The sequence below is a fragment of the Pelmatolapia mariae genome, linkage group LG22, assembly GCF_036321145.2.
Source record: "Pelmatolapia mariae isolate MD_Pm_ZW linkage group LG22, Pm_UMD_F_2, whole genome shotgun sequence".
Classification (NCBI taxonomy): Eukaryota; Metazoa; Chordata; class Actinopteri; order Cichliformes; family Cichlidae; genus Pelmatolapia; species Pelmatolapia mariae.
Window position 1 is genome coordinate 31,199,592 of NC_086245.2, and position 22,083 is coordinate 31,221,674.

Genomic DNA, 22,083 nt, shown 5'->3' on the forward strand with positions numbered 1-22,083 from the left:
CCTTTTCTCTCCATCCATCCCCAATGTTGCAGTTTCCTGTAGACTCTGATAATGAGTGTATGGTTTTGCTTCCCTGCTCTCATTTTCTCTGTGAGTTGCATGCTGCTATGCCATCGCAAAAGTGGTTTAAATCCTCCGGCAGAGCCCGCCAGCGCTGCTGCAGCTGCCCACTGGGCCGGAATAAATCCAGGAGCCTCCAGTCTCGCCTCTGAATGGGTCCACACCCCTGAAACCGAGCCCAGAACAAAACATCCACCCGCATCAATCCGACAGCAATGAACCCAAAAGGCCTTCCTTTGGGAGGTTTAGCTTCCCTCCCTCACTTCCCAACCATGCTTTCACAAAGGATGATTTCAGCTGCCTAATCAACTAGAAAAAAACTTGTGCCCTCTTCCCAGTTCCTGCTACAACCACTTCCCCCCGTCTTCCCCTCTCTTCCTCCTTTACCACGCAAATTTCACATGCCAGTGATTTTGTTTTTCATTACATGAAGGGAGAGGGCGATTGCTCTGAACAACATTTTCTCCCAAGCATATTTGAAATGTCAACATCATTAAGACCAACTGTCAAAGTCAGTGACAGTGAAAGGGCCTCTACCTACCCAATCATTACAACCTTATGCCAAGTCTTTTTTTAAAAAAATCTGGAGAAAAAGGTTGTTTTTTTTCTGTCAAAGCTCTGCAGGCTTACATCCCCGCCTCCACCTGCAAGGGCTCAAACACCTGTGGTAATGATCTCGGTGACAGAATCAGGCAATTACTGGACAATTTTATTCACGCCCCTGGCTAGGTCAGAACTCACACACGCACATACACCCACACGTTTGCAGATTCTCTTTTCTTTTCGGCAGGAGATACGAGATTTTGGGCAGAGCGTACAGCCGCGGCGCCCTCGGGCAAACCCAATCGCCAAAATCCCCCTGAGCCCAGCAGTCTTGTGTTGCGCCAGCAAAACTTAGAGGTCAGGCCTGACTCAGGTGTTCAGTACCCCTGTCAACTCCACCAAGTTGACAGGACTTTATAGCTAGGGTCAAAGCTGAGGGAAGCCACAGGGGTGTTAACATAGCAGCACACACTTTTATATAAAGTTGTGGCCTCAAACTATGGTTAGAAAGGTACAGTAGCATGCAAACGCTGCTACTACAAATATGGCCTGATTTCAGAAAGGAGTAAAGTTAAAGATGCCACGCTTCTTTGCAATTGTTCCATTTCTTACAGACTTAACATTTTAAAACGGATTAGGCTCACTGCAATGTCAGGTTAGGTAGTAACATCCTCTTTGGTAAGTTTCAGTTCTTAAAGGTTTTTTGCCCGTTCCTTTAGTTCTGCAATATTTTAGGCACTCTTTCGTTTGAGGTTTCATATTTTCAAAGATATGTATATTCTGGGACTACGAAAGCCTACACCTCCTGTGGTTTTTGAGGTGAAGTCATCCTCTTTACAGCATTTTTACAGATGCTGTAAAAAGCTAATTCTTGGCTCAATCAGTGAAATGATTCCCGTATTGCTGGTAGCAGCTAGAGCCCGACCAATATTATCAGCTGATATTAGATACGTCAGTATCGGCAAATAATTTCATTTATCAGCCAACAAATGAAAATAAAACTAAGCAAGTAAAGCAGGGATGGAAGAAACACCCTTCAACCATGTTGAACCATGAGTGTTGATGTTGAATAGGTTGTCTACAAAGGACCTATTTGGGAAGTACCGCGGTAGGTTGCCAGGTTTAGCTAACATCTCTGAGTTTGTTAACCCTGGATTGTCTGTTCCCAAAACAGAGTTAACTTCTTTTCTCAGCAGTAACCAGGGTAACCGACTCAGTGAACTAGACTGGCAACAGTTTCTCTACGACTCCTCCTCTCCTGCCACTAATTTCCTCATTTATTCAGTTACATTTTTACAAACACTGAAATGCCAGTTAAATATTGGTTTCCTATTTTTTGTACTTTACATGGGAAAGATGGAGATTATGTAACAGACATAAAATGAGCTCAGAATAAAACCTATATTCTCCATCTTTCTTACTCTGTGATTCTGTGGACAGTGATGCATCTGTCAGCCTGTCAGCTGAAAGCTACACTGCAAACAGTTACTAGATATCACAGTTTAAATAAAGACAAAAATAATTTTAATTACTATTTAAATAAAAATGATCTGTGTGGAGCTTTAGACACAGAACACAGTGACCAATCAGCTGTCGTGCTGTAATCAATCACACAGATGAAAGAATGTCTGTCACAACTGACATTTTGCAGATGTTTGAGTGAAGATGAGTAAAAAATCCCTGCTATGGCTGTAAGAGAGCAATCATGTATCAGTAAAGGCTGAGATTAATCAGATTAAAATGTTTAAAGTGGAATATTAAAGCAGAGGTTTTCTGTAAATGTCATTAAGGATTTTTATTCAGTAATGGCAGTAATAACCTCTATAAAAAATAAGATTGTTACATTCCACATCATTAGATTACATTTTAAGTGAATAATTATTCAAGCAATGAAATGATCATAAACTGTAGCAAAAACACATTTTATTTAATAAAAAACTCTCTTGAGGGCAGATCTGCCCCGGGTTTATTGCTGTCTGGGTGACTGATATCACGGGTCCATCGGTAAACTGTGTCTGATCTCTACAATTTCATCTTCAGCTCATGTTGCCTACATTTTGTTCCTGTCAGGTTACAGCTGAATACTTAGATATGAAAATAGCTTCGTCTATTAAAAATTCAAGTTGAGTAAATGATGACAGAAGACTCTCATGGTCCGTGACTCTTGGTTTGGAGTTTTCTGTTTATTATTTCTTTTGGATTTTCTGAAGTGATACATGTTCTTTTGCTGCCTTTTTGTATTTTGCTTATTATCTGAAGTCCTTCAGATAATATTTCTTGATTAGCCAGTATTTAGTTTCCTGGTTAGGTCTTGTCCTCATGCGTTTACAAGTCTTGTTTATTTTATAAAGGTTCTTTACGGTGGTTTTACTAGTCCTATCCCCTTTAGTTTGGTTTATTTTCCTTTTTTGTGTTTCCATTCAGTTTCTGTATTGACTTGTCTTTCCAGGTTTCCCTGTGTCAGGTTAATCCTTGTTTCTGCCGTTCCTGTTTTATTTGGTAATGGTTGTTCTCTGTGTTTTGTGTTGAGTTTACTTCCCCGTCTCATTATGTCTGTTGTCTCCAGCCATCCCATCTGTTTTCTCCCTCCATGTTACAATGTGAGTGTGTATATTGTCTTGGCCTCCCCTTGTTCATTGTCCCACATAACTGTTTGAACTCTATCTTTGTATTCTCCTGCTCCCAGTTTACCTGTTAATTCACTTCCTGGTCATTTCTAGCATTTTGGAATTCCTCGATCAGTTCCCTGTTTGTTCCTGCTCACATATACATTATTAAAAACAATTATATATTTTCTATCAAAATGTGTTCAGCCTGTGATGATGGCAGGGTGGCCCAGCTAATTAAAATGACTCATCCTCCCCCGCTCCTTTTTTTCCACATTAAATATCATGGCCAGCAGTGAGACATGCTCATATTCCTCGGTCCACTGGATTAAAATGGAGGCTCTGGTCCTTATTTGCCACAATGAATCCTGGTGTCAGAGCTTTTCTTTCCCTTCTTTTATTCTGATCACTTCACTAACAGGAATTTCAATCACAGGCACCCAAAATTTTCCATCTTACTCTGTTTATGGCAAAAATATGAAAGAGTGTTTTAAATTAACTGAAGACTTAATAACACAAAAGTCCCCCTGTTGTTGACTGATTACTGATAGTAAACATGAGTAGCACTGTCAGCAGCATTATCAACTGCAGCCTTAGCATAGTTATACCAACCTGAACCTTTTTTTTTACTTTTTCATAAATAAGAAATTGTAAATATTATTTTTTGATTCTTCTTTTGAATTACTCTGTTTCAGTGCAGAAAATATTGCTTGCTAATGAAATACTTTCTGAAGCCGAAATGATGATAAAAGTGTCATAAAGAGTTAGTGGAAGTGGTAGGGAAGATTTTCTGGATTTGTCCTTAAGGGAACAGAGCAGAATCAATCTGTTAGAGAAGGTGCTCACCTGACAGAGCAGACCACCGCAAAGCACACTGCATTTGCCCCAACACAGACTGATAGAAAATCTCCAAGATTTTTGCACACAACGTCCTCTCGACTTCCTTTGAAAACAAAGCCTGCTTATCCCTTTCTTAGATACAGCCTGTGTGTTGGTCTTCCTGTTCAGCCTCCTGTCAATGTGGGGACCCGGCTATCTGTACTATTCCAAGATAGACACGGGCCATGTTATTCTGAAGTCCATGACCATCCCTTTAGTCTTACTTACATTCAGAAACAGAATATTTTCCCCAGACCACTCAACAATATCACACTTTAGTTTTTCCGTCCTTCTACCCAAACACAGCAGAATTGTTTATGTAGGTGTCAGGATCACGGGCTATACTGAAATTCTCAGGTGTACCAGGTGAGCAGGAATAGGGACAGAACAGTCCCTTTTAGACTGCACATCAACAAAGACAGAGCACTGCCCAATCTCACAAAAACAAGAAAGCAAAACAAAGACAATTGGCTGCTGTTTATGGCTTTCATATAAAACTAAAAACTAAATGTTGTATAAACTGCTGGATTTTGCATGTTTAGTTGATGCCAGCTTTGGTTCAGCAAAGCTGTGATGGGAATTTCTTCCTCTTTTTACACTGATCCATTACATCCCTTGACAGATTAGTTGTAAGCAATAGCTGAAACATTAGTTAAAGCTGAGTTCCTAGACTATTTGGCAGCATTGAAAGTAGCTTTATTGCTGAGCAGTAGTAGCATTAGGTAACATATATTTGTTGGAGCAGTAGCAATGGTGTTAATGCTTTGTGTCAGCAGTAATAAAGCAAATAAGTGCAATTAGGTCATTAGCAGCAGCAGCAGCATTACAATAACTATTACTAAAAGCACGTATTCCTTCTGCTTCTCAAGAGTAGTATTAGTCACAGTGCACATATGTAGCAGGAGTAGTAATAGACTTTGTATTTAGGCCAATGCCTAAAAAGTGAAAAGTGAGAAAAATTTTTTATTGTGTGACATGTCGAAAGGACACATTTTAAGCATGTCTATCCCCATTTGTTCCTGAGCGGGCAGTATTGTTGCAGGCCATTCTCACATCTGTGCTACATTAAGCAGTCCAGTAGGTGAGCTATACAAGCATGCCTCTAACCTAGTTGAATACAAACAAATCAACATAATTAGACAGGGGACTTAAGTAAGGATTTGCATGCTGGTCTACCCATGTAAAGCACAAACTTGTTAGGCTTCAGTCACACAGGAAAGGATGTCTGCAATACTAACCCAAACCAAACCCAACACCATCAATTCTGTGCCCAGCCAACCAGCCACACTAAACCTTCTATTAGTGAATCGACTTAAAGCTCTCATTTCTTCGCCTTCACAGATTCACCCTGCCTTGTACTGTAATCCCTCTCCAGCGGATTTTTAATTAAACACAGACAACACATGTGGGTCAAAGACAGCTGCCAGGCAAGGACATAGAGGCAAAAGGAGACTTGTACCTGTGTCAAAGTAAACAGAGCTCATCAGCCAAAATGTATGCCTTTCTCTTTAAACGGGCTAAAAATGAGACGTCACTTCTGACAGGAGTCCTGATCTGCACCCTCTGTTAATTGTTCCACCCTCCCAAAACACACTCATGCCTTCATACACAATCACTTTTTAACTCAACTGTTACCATCCTTGACCACGACCTCTAAAAGTAGTCAGCGCTATAAAACAATCTTAGGAAAAGTGAGGGACTCTCCATTTCCTCTTCCTCCCCAGTTCTCACCTTCTGTCACTATGATTGGCAGCTTTAATTAACAACGAGTCTAGTGTCCTCGCCGAAAGTGGGTGACAGAGTTTGGGGAGGGGGGGTGAAAATATGAAAACAATGCATAGCCTACTTTTGTGTGCATATAATTAGAGATGTCTGGGGCTTGCTGTAGAACCCAGTGGGCGTGGTACAGACTCAAGCAGGAGCAAATTATGTCCAAATCATCTCTTAGGAATGACAATGAACAATGAACATGTCACACATTGTTCTACATAAGTGTCCCTCCACTCAGCTAACCACACGGGGGTCTCTGTAGCTCTTCCCTGCACTTCAGTAACAAGTTAAAATTGTAGAGACCAGGGCATATGGTATGTAAAGAATTGTAAAAACTTTTTTTTTTAATTGAAAAGATAATTTTTTCTGGTAGCTGTATCTGAACAATCTACTAATCTCCTGCTTCAAGGCTAAAGCAAAGCTTTTGCATTCCATGTATAACACAGCTTGATACTTACCCCATTTGATCAACAGTAAAGCACCAAGCTTTATTTACTAACTCTGTGACTGCAAAAACATTACTATCTTGAACAACACAGAACGTAACTTAGGGTAACTTACCGTACAGCTTTTAAGAAAAAACATGGCCAGTTTCTATATCAGTGAGTTTCATTTTGGAAAAAGGACCCTAATAGTATGTGAATACTTTTGACATAAGTCATCAGTTTTAGCAACATATTAGCTTCCCACATTAAAGAATTAACTGTGGTTAACCTTTTCTTTGTTCTCTAAATTAAGAAAAAATGTATTTACCTTAAAGGGATTTACTCAAGACTGAACTTAGGATTTGGAATTGAAGCTGAATGGACCAGTAACAATCTGTCCTAAATGAGCGAGTCATCTTCAAAAGACCCATATCAGTTAAACTTTACGAGTAACCTATTTCCTACACAGAGCCAGTGCTCCACCCTTGGCAGAGATTCTTCTTTAGTTTCATAATACATTAACACTAGCACAGAACCTCCACATGAAACAGAAAAAAATCACCCAGTGAAGCTTTTTGAAGGCAAGCGTTCTGCTACTCTCATCACTTTTCTAGGTCAGCATACAGGATGCTGTGTTTAAACCAACTCACAAACAACATATGTCAACTGTTGCCTTATGCAAGGGCAAACAAAGCAGATCTGTTTTTAATGTCTACTCGGGTCATCCCTGAATCATCCCTCTAGTGTCTGGGCCAACGCTATCATCCTCAAATGCCCTATTATTATTGTGTATGGGCTCAGTGACCCCAGCTACAGAGCCATCTGCTCAGAGTCTACTGATGCTCAGATTAGGGGTGTAGGGCAGAGGAGGGTAAGGGGACACACATGTTTAGTTGCTGAGATCCCTCCTCTAGGCGCTGCTCTGTTAGATCAGGTGGTAGGAAGATGAAAGCTAATACGCAAAGTTTTGACACAGACAGAAATCCAACCACCAGCTGATTTCCGTGCTGTTTTCCCCCATACAGCTTCTACCAGTGTAATCAATACCCCCTTCCTGTACTCCACACGCTCCTCTCCCACTTCCTTCACTTCACTGTCTGGCTCATTTTCCACCACCTCCACCTGAGATGCAGTACCAACACTTGACGGTCTTGCTTACTGAATCGATGATTCGGGGCCTCCTGGAACGGCAAGCTTATAAAACCCACAACACTGCACTCTGTGTGCTGGCAGAGAAACATCCTCATAAAACAGAATGAGGATTTTAGAGGTATATGCCTGCAATCATCCTTGGCTTTACTAACATGTTCTTCTGTGAATGTAAAGATGCTTTAGCTTGCTCATTTCCATGCAGAGCATGAATGTAATCCTTTATGTTTATCTCTCTGAGTTCGGAGGCCACGGGGGGCTGCAGCCCACTGTACTTGCTACTGATGCATACGCCATTTGAAAGGCACACGCAGCAGATGCTGGCCCAGGTGCTATTACTTCTTATAACTGCCAAACTACGGCTGTTGCCTGAATCATTGCCAAGGTGTCCCAAAGTGTCAGAGGGACAATAGAAACAAAAGACCCAGAATTTTTAAAGAAATATGCATGCCAAGTTATTTATCATGGAGTTAGAAGTAGGACAGATGGATTGGGAGACGAGAAGGCCAAGATGCATTAATACTGCCAGGTTCACAGGGCTGATTATCAGTGGGAACGCCTACACTGGAAGTGTTTATTCCTTTCTCTTTGAAACTTGTTTATCCAGGAAAATTCAGCTTTGTCACACATCACGCTGAAAACTCAGTTCCTACACAGTTCCCGCAAATCACAGTGGGAGCTGCTCCACTACGAAATGCCTGATATGAACTCTCTAAAACAGCAACCGCAGTGTTAAAATATAATATATGCATGCTTTCAGACTGAACTACTACTTTTGAAAGTACTACTAAAACTGACCTCAGTAATATGCATCAAGCATCTTGGCCAGTTCATGATCCACAATTTCATTTCAAAAACATTATAAACTGACTGTTTTCTCTGCCACGCACACTGCAAGTCATATATTACTTGACCGCACACGCAACAGGCAGCTTGAAATTCATATTGCAGCCATGAATGCTTCCCACGTAGGGATTTAGACACTTTGAGACTCTGGTCTCATAACATGACATACAAACTAGCAACCATATAGGAGCTGTGCAGAAAAGTCTGGTTTTATGAAGCATGTGAGGCGTACCTGGATTTAAATGGTAAAGTATTACCTTGACCTGCACTTTGAGGGTCTCACGCTTCATGTGCAACAGGAGGAAAGATGTATGGAAAACAGCAACACTGAGACACAACGTGGCAACACTAAAGCTTTACTGACAGAGAAGGAAATAAGAAGCTGGGGACCAAGACGTCCCGCAGTGATAGCAGGTGCACAGGTGTTGCTGCTCATACTGCATAACCTCCCATGCTGTGCACAGGAACCCTGACAGGGGTGAGCAGGCATTGCCATAATGCCCTTGTTCGCTCCAGTGAGGGGCATGTCATATTATTTATTTAATAATTTGCCTTTTTTTTCTTACAAGTTTCCTTTCAACTTTTAATATCTCTCATGTGCCACAGGGACACTGGGAGGCCCACCAGTTTGATAACTTTAAATGCCTACTTTTTAAAGTGTAATATCTACAGCTACCTTGGGACCTTGCTCCATATCAGTGATTTTCTTTTTTCTTTTTTTTTGCTATCTTACAAAAAGTGAGGGGTAAGATATAAGAAGAAGTGAGTTTGTGGTTTGGCAGTTAATCTAACTTGAGTTTATCAGCGCTGTGGTTTACTACATTAACGACACGGAGGACTAAACACGTGAGCCCGAGAGGGAAAACTCTGGGAGATAAGGAGCTGGAGGAGAAGGTAGCCGAGCTGAAAAGAAATAGCTTTTGGCATCATGTGGTTATTTTTCTCCAGAAGCTTCAGAAAGGAAAGGAAGCATGAGGAATGCCATTCCTGCAGTTTGCCCTCAGATGTCATTTCAATCTAAAGTGACATTTGCTGATAGCACCAACACAAAATCATCCTGCAGCCGAACTCTGACCCCGTCTGCTGAATCTGCTGTTCGGTCATCTCGCGCTGCAGCGATAACCGAGCGACAGTTTCCACTCTGCTGCCAGCGCCACCGCTGGCATCGACCTGTCATCAGACTTGACAGTTCCAACCAGAGGTTTCATGGCCGGGGAATAGCTTGGACAATTGGTTCAGCCGCAGAGAGTAAACACACTGTCAGCTAGGCAGAACAAGTGACAGAGGAATATTCATAAAGATTATTCATGGCTGGCTGTCAGCAGCGGTGACAAATCTGGGAGGTAATGGCAGCAGCAGCCAAATCTGACGGAGAGCAGGACTGGACTAAATGGACAGGCAGCCATCACTGCAGAACAGTCATGCTCCTGCATATCTCTTCTCTGTGTGCACCTCATCCCTAATACATGTGCCCAGTCATAGCAACAACTGACGGGATTCTGCATCATCAGTCTCAACTGCCATTCCTAACAAGTTGGCTGCGTCTGTGTGCTGAGAGCAAATGCTTCCAGAACCAGGGGGTAAATTATCCTTGAAAGGGAAAAAAATCCTCCCTCAAATACTCCACAATGTTATCACCATCAATCTGTGATGGTGAGAGCATTCTAGGGTTTAAATTTTGACGAAGTGCTCTAATTTACTTTTCTGCTATACCCACTTTCCCTCAAACTGTTTTTTACTTCCTCTTTGTAGGGCTGGGTATTGCTTGGAATTCTGGGACGAATATCAAAGTTTAAAGCTGAAATTAAAAAAAACAAAACAATTGTGCTCTTGTTTATAATTTCCATCCAGGTCTGCTGAGTAGATTGATATGCTTTAAAATATATGCTCACCTCTGACCCATTCATTCTAATTCTGTAATATCATAATATGTACATTTTTTACTTTAAAGAATGTTCTCTCAAGTTTTGACATTCAACAGACAAGAAATATTATAACTGACCTATAAAAAATAATAATTATAGAGTTAATTAAAATATTTTTTTCTTGAAAATATATGGCCAAGGCTACTTCTTAATTTTTTGCATTTTTATTGAGTCAATCATCATCTGTACCTTTTATAATTTAGATTTTTGTTTTTAGAGCTCCACCAATTGCAAGATTCTTGTGTGACTCCAATTTACAATTATTTAAGTGTGACCTGACGATACGGATGTTTTCTGAGTTTTTTCTCTGACAGCGTTTAAAAACAAAACTGAACTTTTCTTCAATGCTGTAATTTCATTTTCAGAACAAAATAAAAAACATTACAATTTGTTACTACAGCGAGTTACAGGATCTTCTTTTACTTAACCGAAAAAGTTCTCTAGTACTGGAAAGATGTCAAAATAATAACCTGAAAATTGGCACCCACCCATCACTGGGCTGGCTGTGGCTCAGGCCAGCCCAGTGATGAGCAAGAACTTCAACTTCATTCAATTTCAAGCAGTGTGTCTGCAGACTTTTTGATTATACTTAACTTGCATGTCCCAATTCCATTTCGTATCACAAAAGCAATAATATAAAAAAGCCTCACCATCAAGGGATACCCAACAGTGTTTAAAAGGTTTCAAGTGTTCGAGGCTCACTCCGTCAGTTTTGACGAGGTAAGTGTCGCTGCCTGGCGTGATGATATTTCCTTTCTGAAGGCTGTTTGAGGAATTAAGAGACACTTTTGCTGACATAAAATGTAGTCAAGTTTTCAGAGACAGATATTGTTGTCAGTGCAATTGCTGCACCGTGATCTGGTAAGCTGCCTCTGCAACTGCTTTCAAACCATCAGTGCCACACTCTCAATGCTTAGTGGACAATTTGAGACATGATCTGTGGCAAACGACAAGCTCTCAGCCTCTCAGGAGAAAAGAGGGGTTGGAGGAGTGCAGAGAAATTATCCTCAGTGCTTGGAACTTCCCAAAATTTGGCAAAGAAACAAACAGACGTCTATCATCTGAAGGTAAGAAAGTCAGGATGCTTTACGCTTCTTGGCTTTTGTTGCCCCAGGCAACAGTTCAGTCTCCTGAGACTCAATAATTGTACAATTAACATCACTTTACATACCTGTGACACACAACAGCCTCCAATATCCAGATTCCACCCACAGCTGAGGTGTTCATTGCTATGCGGATTTATTATCTTCAACGTTTTACTGATTTCACAAAACATTTCATCTAGCGCATCATTATATAGATGTTGAAATAAAAGGCAGAACTGTGTATGCAGTAAAATGAGTCACTGAGGAAAAACTGAGCAACAGCAATCAGAAACCCAGCAGCTTCCTTTGAAGTCATCTAAAGTGAACTCCAATGCAGGCATTCATTACTAACGTAGAAAAGTAAGCAAATTAACTTTAGCGTCTAAACATGTTTAGAGATCAGCTTGACAGACAGCATGGTGCCTGCTGGCATTCCTCCATCTGCTTAATAATGGTTTGTTGTAGATGGGGAAAAAACTCAACACAATTGTAACACCTGGAGAGTCGAAGTTGGCCTCGTATCTCTCCACAATGACGCCTCACAGGTCCAGTCCAAGGCCGGCTGGTAGCAGTATCAGCTTCAATAATAATGTGCTGGAGTTACCGGCATGAGCCAGCTTATTGTAGGTTGTTGTCTTAAGGGTTTCTGCAAAGCCAATAATATTTCCATGGTCTAGATACCACCAATGAACCATATTTAACAAAAACGATACCCTGTGTTGTGAAATGTACTTAAAAGTGTGTTTGAAAATCTACCAGGTTACTGTACAGATTCATTACTAGCAAAAGCAATTGCCCATTACATTGACATAAAACAACCCTGCTTGATTATATTTTTTAAAAAAGCTAGGTTGGTATGAGACTGCACTGGTAGTTCTCTGTAATAAATAAAGGCAAACATAATTCTAGCATTTTTCTGCTCATTTTTTGGAGATTAACATTAAGAATTTCAAGTGTGTGTTTTCAGTAAAAACTAAAGCCTACTTAACCCTGTAATGCCCTTTGTATCATGTTTGATACATGAGTTTCTAAGACCTCTATCTCATCAACATGATCAATACTTGCCATAATTGCAAAATGTTATGGACAAAACTCTTCTTTTGTCTATAAATGACACTGTTGTTAACAAAAAGTTCCCAATGTATCAAAAAACATATAATAAATATATAATAAAAATATATCATACACAACATGATATAGCAAAAAAAATGTGGATTTTGTTATAAGGGTAAATAAAAATCTCAATTCCAAAAAAATCTGAATTTTCTGGCTATTTTTAAAGGGTTGGGTCCTACAGGGTTAACTTTTTTAGCATTCCATTAAGTGAAATCCAAATGCTGGTAGTTAGATGTATGCACAATTACAGATCTCACATGAGAAAACTGTAAAGATCCACAGTCAAGATTCACAGATTTTTGTTTTAGTAAATTAAATGTCAATTGTAGCTCTGCCACATCACATGTCCACAACACAGATATAGGACTTACACTAGGACTTAGCACACACAACAACAAGACAAGCCCAGACTATTATTATTATTATTATTATCCATCCATCCATTCACTTCCGCTTACCCTTTTCAGGGTCGCGGGGGGTGCTGGGGCCTATCCCAGCTGTCATAGGGCAAGAGGCAGGGTACACCCTGGACAGGTCGCCAGTCTGTCGCAGGTCACATACAGGTCACATACAGAGACGCTCAGTCACATACAGAGACAGACAACCATTTGCGCTCACATTCACTCGCACATTCAGACCTATGGACAATTTGGATTAATCAGTTAATCTATCCCCACAAACTGCATGTCTTTGGACGGTGGGAGGAAGCCTGAGTACCCGGAGGGAACCCACGCAAACACAGGGAGAACATGCAAACTCCACACAGAAAGACCCCGACCTGATGGTGGAATTGAACTCAGGACCTTCTTGCTGTGCGGGAACAGTGCTAACCACCGTGCCACCGTGCTGCTAATAATATTATTATTATTGTTGTTGTTGTTGTTGTTGTTGTTTTTAAACTTTTAGGCAATTCTGTTTTACTTTTACTTAAGATTTCTAGGAAACCTTCGTGCTTACATCTGATTTATGCAGTGTCACTGGATATATTGCAGAGTCACTACTATTGCACTATAATGCTGCTGCTGCTGGCACTTTGATGCAATAGATTCACACTTTGAATTAGGTAGTCTGTCACCACTGACAGTAGTTCATTGGAAAAGAAGGAATGAAAAGAGACTTCATTTTGCTTGCACTAATAAATACATGCTGCTGCCTACAAGGTGCAATCATTGATAAAATGTCATCCCCTTATTTTTCAATATTGTCATAAATACAATTATTTCAAATTTCTTAAAATATTTTAATATAATTTTGAGGCTATTCGTATGTAATGCAAAATAAGGTATGTGTGAGATGATCACTGTAAAGTAAGGTATGTGTAAATGGAGATCATCTATCTGTCAACTCACTGCTTCATGGAGTCACAGCTGTGCTAACCTAACATGAAGGTAAATGAAACCTGACCCAAACAACATCCACAAAAATTCAAACCTGCTGCTGCCAGATAACTGTTTGTATTGTGTATTTATTTACCATGAGTCTGTGCTCATTAACACGAGTTACAAACTTTTCCATTCTTGACATCATTGATTTAACCTTGATATTTTTACATTCTCTAACATTTATGTTTTAGTTGGCTTTACTTTCATCTTTTTTAATTTCTCTTTTGTTTTATAAATAATTACCTCTTTGTAAAATAACTCATCTTGAACTGTGGGCAGTGACATACTTATGTCAATCATGTTTATGAAAAATGTTACACGACCCCGTGATTACACATTATTTTTTACACTTTGTATTCAGTCATTGTGTTTTGTTTTTAACACTTTGGTTTGGTTTAAGCACCAAAACTAATTAAAATAGTTTTGGGTTCAAACCACAGACAGTGTAAAAAGGCAACTATTGCCAGCATGATGTCACATGATTATGAAGTTCTATTATGAAAGCTTAAACTAGCATTTTCACCATTGCAATCTGGGTGTCCTAAAAGTGGACATGATGAGTACAGGTGACTGACTATGACACAGTATGGACACCCCACACTGATTGTCAAGCTTGACTTGTGATTGATAGCTACATAGCCAATGCACTACCCCTGGATAATCCTTCTCTCTGAGTCTAATGATGACCATCATTTCCAAAAGGAACTTTGCGTGACCAGAAAGCAGCAACTGAGACCAAAAGGACAGCAGGAAAGTTTTTACTGTGTGTACAGAGAAAGGGAGCAGATGGACATTTTCCCACAGACTTCAACCTGGAGTTCACCCCCAGTTAGGAATTAAAAGAATTCCAGAATAATTTTTCCAAACTTGAAAGGTAAATCCATTTTCTATGTATTTTTGCTAGAGAGTGAAAACATTCTTTTTAACTTCAAAAAACAACAACAAAATTTAGGACAGTAGAAAAAACTTCTTATTTAAAAATTGCTAAACAACACGGCTGGGAAATATGAAATTTGTTTTAACAATACTAAATTCATTGCATGGGAATCAACATTGGATTTAGAGCAGGGCGATATGACCAAAAATATTTATCACGATATACATTTGAAAATTTGCGATAACGATATAACTGACGATATAATTGACACTAGACAAATTACTTTACAACTCCACAACTTTATTAGTGCAAAAAAAAAATCATTATATTTTCACTTAAACAAGCAGCTGTTTTTATGTGCATTAAAGTTATATAAAAATTTTACAGTGAAATGCAAATTCCTTGCTGACAGTTTAACCAAAAGGCATTTCCAGTGGAAATTGGCCGACATATCCTCAGCATAACCATGTATAATATCCACAAAACTTAAAAAGAGGTTATACACACACAATACGGTAATATTATGTTGAAGCACAGTACGTATCACTCCGCGAGGCTTCTGCCTACGATACCCGTAATGCTCCGACAATCCATCAAGCGGTGCGGCTTCGTAGCTCAGCAAAGTCGTACTGAAACATTTGACAGATTTTCGAGCGCCGTGTACCACACAAAATCGTTTCCAGGTCAGTAAACACAACCAGAATTGATACTTAAGGCACACGGGATTATAAGGGGCACTGTCGATTTTCAGAAAAATCAAAGGATTGATTTTAAGTGTGCCGTATTTTCCAAAAAACACGGTAATAACGACGGCCCGCTAGCATGCTCTACCAAAAATAGTGCTTTGTTGTGTATCTGACGGACAAAAGCTAAACCAGTTCCACACCACTGAAGTTGCAGCATTTTTACAAACCAATTCTGGTTCATCCGTTTCATTCAACGATCCGCTTTCGCCCTTCTCATTCTCCGTCACCGCCGTGCTTTTTCCGCCATGTGCGTATGTAAACAAAGGCACTGCGCATGCGCGTTTAACCCATATTCTATTGCTATATTTCATTTTCTTATGGTTGGAAAACATTATACCGGTATTACCGTGAAAGGTATGATATGGCCCAGCCCTAGTTGGATTTAGATTCATCTGCATAGTGAGTCTGCAGCAGTTCTGCCAACTAATAGCAATTCAAATGAAGTTTCAACTTGGAGGGTGATGTGAACGCTTTATCCAACTTAGTTAATATGTTCACAGCTCAAACATTCACCAAGAGTAGTCCGGTGTTAAAACAGAAAGCAAAGTGGCAAAAGACTAAAGTACTGTATACAACTGATGACTACTGAAGATACATCATACTGAAAGATAGATGGAGCACAAGAACCCGGAGTTCAACCGAGACGGGCACAATGAAGTCTGTTGACGGCGAAACTGCATTTCATCAACTCCAATTCCATAGAGAAAATTGCCTTCAGTACCACAGCGGCAGGCCTGACTTCTCCCTTCATGATAAGAGGAAATCATTTTGAGATAAACTGAAGTAATCATGCTGCAGTTATATATGTATAAAAAAACCCTGAAGTTTGCGAACTCTGTCTGCCATTCGCAGGTCTGAGAACTTCCAAAAAGCCCATGAAGTCTTCACACTGTGATGATTAAAACTAAAATTTTAATTTGGTGAAACACCTTTACAAGTTTGCTTTCGCCACGCTGCCAATGAAAGTCTGAGAGATGAACAGAATGAGTGACAACTAACAGCCAAGGCAATTAAAATTTCTCAAAAGCCATCAAAGTGGAGGATTGCACTGACTTCCACCTCATTCAGGGCTCCTTAGCTAGCACTCATTTGTCTGTCAGCCTGCTACTGACTGTCTGAATATGTCTACACATTTGATGCTTGACCTATGCATTTGAATGGAAAAGAAGCCCTCGTGTGTTCTGTAATATTTATCCCACTTAATACTATAGTGCTCATCAGAAAGGTTAAGAGTGAAACATCGGCTGTGCTTTATCATTTCAAATTGATCTTTTTTGCCATTGTATCCATTTTATTCAGCCAAACACATAATTAAAGCCAAACTATCTAATGGTCATAACTGAAATTTTTGCTCTTTCAAGGCTTCTAAATGTCTAGTAGAATATGCAGATAGGTTATACTAAATCTATACCCTACATTCATTGGGTCTTCTTCAGTTTGAAACAGCACTTGCTCTTTTGTCATCTCATTATTGCAAGCTGCAATTATGCTGTACTCATTTTCTTTAAAAACGTGCAGCTATTATGCAATTCACAATTTCTATATTAAAAAATCTTTTGTTATTTCCCCCAGAAAAAAAACACATCTCATTATTGCTTTTTGTGTGAACACACACGCCATTTTCTCCATTTACAGCCCTCACATTTGCCCCAGGAGAGCTGTGTGTGTGTGTGTGTGTGTGTGTGTTGGACTATTTTAGCACTGAGCTGGATCCACGCCACTACACACCAAGAACTCCCCTCTTTACATCCTCCCAACAGACCATGAAAGCGCACCTTCTCATGTCAGCGCTCATTTTCGTTGCGATCTTTTCCAGCTTACTTCCTCCAATATCAGAATCCTTGGAGCCGCATGTCAGCGCTGCTTAGTGTCGGAGATCACTCACGTGGTTTCATTTCAAGATTAAATTACATTCTTGCTTTTACTCCTCAGAGCCCCCGCTAACAGGGGGCCGGGCACCTTTAAACAACACGCCAGGTGTCACCTCAGCGATCACACGTTCTCTAGGCCAGACTTTGGAGCTGAGGTGCAAACACAGCTACACTCGGCAGAATTATAAAGTGGGGCTGCCACTGCACCTTCTTGTGTTTTTGCTCCGATCAACATTAAAGCTGCATGACACAACTTCTTGGCAGCCTCAAAAGGCAGCAAAAGGGATATGTTAAAACTTCAGTACCTGCAAATCCGACAACAAACTGCCAGGCTCAGTCTTTGATGATTTATTCCAAGAGCTGTGTGGGGAGCCTAAAGTACCAACCAAAAGTGTTCCTAGCATCACATAACTACAATTGCCAAAAGTTTGCAGTGACAGCTTGGTCAGATGAATAACAAACGAACTCTGTAAAACACAACTCAAATCATTTTCCTTCCACCTTAAAGGATTTTCTCGAAGAATTTTTCCTCGTGTGAATCTACTGTAGATTGCAAAGCCTAGTTGTGAATATCAAGGGGGCATAAATAGAAACAATCTGATTTATATGTAAATCTCAATGTGTACCCACAAGTGGTAACCGTGATGATGTATTACAGTCCTATTTCCAAACGTTAAAGCATTAGTGTCTTAGCAACACATAGGCAGCCTGTCACACAGACACCTAATCTTTAGGTCACTGTTGTCACTGAGAGATTAAGTTGCTGACCCCAAACTATAACGGCTCTTAACTTGAATCCAGCTGGGGAATTAATTCACAGTCTTTCACTCCCCTCAAGTCTTAAGCATAAAATACTCCAAAATACATTTCAAAATGAAAAGGCATGTTACCAAGTTCGCTTTACTTCTGCTTGCATTTCATTCAGATCAATTCAGCTTTCTACCTCAATATACTTTACAATATTTAAAAGAAAATTCAACAATCACATGACCCACTATGAACAAGCACTTGGTGACAGTTGGAGGAACAACTCCCTTTTAACAGGAAGAAACCTCTAGCAGGACCGAGCTCAGGGAGGGGCGGCCATCTGCCACGACTAGTTGGGGATGAAGGGAAAGAGAAGAAAGCAAAGAAAGACGGGACAAAAAAGGCAAACTGTGGAAGAGAGAGTCTGCATTTAAGAATTCCTAATGATTAAATGCAGTCGTGGTGTATAAACACACAGAGAGTAAAATGAGATGAGGGAAAAATGAATGCTCAGTGTATCATGGCAAGTCCCCCAGCAGCCTAAGCCTATTGCAGCATAACTAACGTCAGGGTCACCTGATCCAGCCCTAACTATACGCTTTATCAAAAGGAAGGTTTTAAGCCCCATCTTGAAAGAGTCTGTCTCCTGAATACAAACTTGGAGCAGTTTCCAGAGTAGAGGGCCCTGACACCTGTTCTACTTTTGAAAACTCTAGGAACCAAAAGTAAACCTGCAGTCTGACTCTGAAGCCCCCTTTTAGGATGAATAAAAACTATGAGGTTGTTAAGTTATGACAGAGCCTGATTATTCAAGATTTTCTACTTAAGGATAAAGATTTTAAAGCCAATGAGGAGAAGAAGTTAATATGGGAAAAAAATGGTCTCTCAAACCAGTCCCAGTCTAACTTTTCAGCATCACTCTGACACGTGATGTTGGTAATTTTTGATTTATTGCACGAATGAATGAAAACAGTCCAACATATTTGTTTAATGAGCACATTGAAGGACATATCCTGGACAAAAATGACTTCTGAATTCTTCACAGTGTTACTGGAGGCCAGCAGTACAGTAACCTTAGTGTGAATCTAGAATTGGAAAAGTAGAGGTCATCCAGGTCTTTATGTCTTTATTACTTTCCTGCAGTTTAACTAATTGGTGCAGTTATCTGGCTTCATGGATACATAAAGATGCGCCTCATCTGCACTGCAATGAAAATGTATGCAGTGTTTTCTAATAATATTGTTGACAACTTTAAACAACATGTAGCGGTCTTTATTTCTGATGCTATTCAACATGCTAAGGTTACTGCTACCGTGATTTTTGTATCAATAGAAGAAAACAGCAAAATTTGCAACAATCATTTGATTATCTGATCCAAAGATAACTAATTGGTGAATATCATGGGTGGTGAGCTGTCTTTAGCAGTGAAACCACAGCGTGAAACAACATGAGCAGTATCTCAAGTTATGATGCAGTAGTGCAAAATGCTTTGACCACGATGATGCAAAATGCTTTAACGAGGTTATAAATACATGGAAAAAAATGTTGGCAAGTAATGATAAGATTTAAAATTCCAGTACCCAATCAGAAGGTCTAAGAGTGCATGAGAATGAATTAAACAAGGGCCATCAAGGATTTGCAAACAATCTGGACAGAAGCAAGAAGTAGGTACTCTTTCTGATATACATCCATATATAGATATTCAAAATGTTGGATTTTTAAAAAGATTTGGTGACTCATTTACCCATTTGGTGATGGCATTCCAAATACGAACGCTGTCGACAGAGAATCTGCTCAGTGCCCTCTGGTGGACAAACCACTACTCATAACGTATAACTTTTTACATTTTTCATGTATCAACTGTTATTAAAGCCGATAGATCGGCAAATAACTGATATTGTTCGATATATGGGTCCAATCATCTTTGGGGTTTGGAAGTGAACTGACATTTGAAGAAAATGTCTTGAGCTTTAGAAAATCACGTTGGACATTTTTTGCAATTTTATGACAAAGTCACACCATAAATGACCCAAGACATATGCAATTAGGACTAGCTTTGACTTTCTCCATGGAAATCAGTGTCTATTCTTGGTGATATAAATAAAAAAGAATGTGAATCAGTGGTGTTGAAACATTTTGTCTACTATTTCATACGAGATCAGAAGACAGGTGGCTTGTTATAATAAATCTTGCCCACAGAATCCACTTGATCCTAGAGAGCAGGGAGTGGCTCGGTGCACGGCTGTTCAGCAACTGGCTCTGGTGATCGTGTAACTGATACCTACGTACCAAAGTATTTATATCGCACTGCCAACATTCACACAAGCTGAAAAGCATTTGAGAAAAGTCAACTTGCACTTTCACATGAGACAAATTTGATAAGGGGCTGACTGAGGGCTGTTTTTTTTTTCTCTCTTTCTAATCGTATTCCACAAAATTCTTTAAAAGATAACTTCCCACGGCCTTTAGGAGTCTTCACACACTACTTCGGCCATTTAAATGTTAAACTAGCCACAGGCAAAATGAAAAGGATTTGAACTCACAGCTCAGACAGGCTCTGTGGTTTTCAGGTAATATAGCTTCAAAATGTGTTTTCCTCTCTGAGAACACTTCAAAACTGTCTATCAAGAGTTTGACTGATCCACACAGAGAATATCTGGACCAGCTGTCAGTGCGGTTATTCCGAGCACAAACACTGACATTACTAATTCATCTCCATGGTTGCTGCTTTGTAGCAGCAGGCAACACACTCCAAAACAGCTCTGAGGGCTGACTGTGTTACAAAGTGAACAAATCACCCGATGCATCCGCAACATAATCATGCAAGATGTTCCATCAGAGCTATTAACACACAAGCAAGTTATACATCTGCAATATAAGATCCAATGAGGGATGACTTATTACTGAGAGGAGATTTACTTTCTGTGAGATGACACATTGGTTTAGAAAAAAAACACCTAATGAAGCCTGAACAACTGGAAAAATAGCAGTAAACGTCAAGATGTTGGAGGAGTGAACGCAGGCAGACAATGCTGAATCCTCTTTCGTTTTCGAGCTTTTTGACTTTTTATATATGATCTTGAAAACCGGGAACATCCTCTGAACCCCCCTCCCCCCCGACACAAACACACACACATATACACACACACACACACACCACTGAGCACTGTCATAAAATGTTGCTGTGAGGATGCAGGCAATGTCACGTTTAATGTCCAGTGAAATATTAACGTGCCACTGTTTGCACAAAGGAGAAAGTTCACAGCACCGAAAGCGAGACAGGAGCGCGTTTAAACAGTTGAACGCGCACTCAGATGCAACTTTTTTTTCAAGTTAGAGAACCACAGTCGGAGCAGAAGACAATTTGACTTCAGCATAAATCTGTAAATTGCAGGGACATGGCGGTTTTAACCCCTCACAGTCAACTTTAAGACTGTAACTCTTGCCTTTGGACTATGCCTCGCCATACCCAAACTAAGTATTTCTCTTTTCTCTTCTTTTACCTGTTGGTCCCTCCATGCTATCTGCGTAGATCCTGATGGCCAGCATCAGTAGCAATGCTGCTGAATACATGTTGGCAGAAGAAGTAAAGTCCAGCTCGTCACAAGAAGCAAATCCTAGAGGAAACTCCAGCAGCAGGAGCAACAACAGCGGCAGGACTGGAGAGAAGTTGCGCGCTCAGCTCCATTCATCGCCGCCTGCACTGATCCCTCCACATCCCGCACAGGGAGCATCTGATTTCAAGCTAAAGCGTTCAAAAGAGCCCCCCTTTCCTGTAACGGCTCCGCTACTTTTTTTTCTGTGTGCACTGTGAGCAAGCGGGACGCAGGAATGCGGGTCTGCGGCGCCTCCATGTGGCGAGGAAGGGGAGCTCACGGTCGGACAGCCACACGAAGCCAAGCGCTTGGTTTTAATTGCGCGGAGTCAGTCAGTTTCTTCAAGGATCACGTTTAACTCAATAAAAGAATGCAAAAATGAGGAGATAAGCCATGAAGAAAACAAAGAAAATAAAGTCATAATGTTTATATATATATATTTATTATAAAAGGCAGAATT

The 22,083-nt window shown here is 40.2% G+C and overlaps 1 protein-coding gene across 3 annotated transcripts in view; it reads right to left on the reverse strand.

Moving 5' to 3' along the window:
- Positions 1-21,753, reverse strand: part of ptprua (protein tyrosine phosphatase receptor type Ua) — a 245,385-nt gene extending 223,632 nt beyond the window's left edge. For all 3 annotated transcript variants that reach the window (XM_065471328.1, XM_065471329.1, XM_065471327.1), the window contains exon 1: positions 21,531-21,753. In XM_065471328.1, coding sequence (XP_065327400.1) covers positions 21,531-21,600 — 70 coding nt within the window. In that variant the 5' untranslated portion in view covers positions 21,601-21,753. The remainder of the gene's footprint in view (positions 1-21,530) is intronic.
- Between the last annotated feature and the right edge of the window lie 330 nt (positions 21,754-22,083).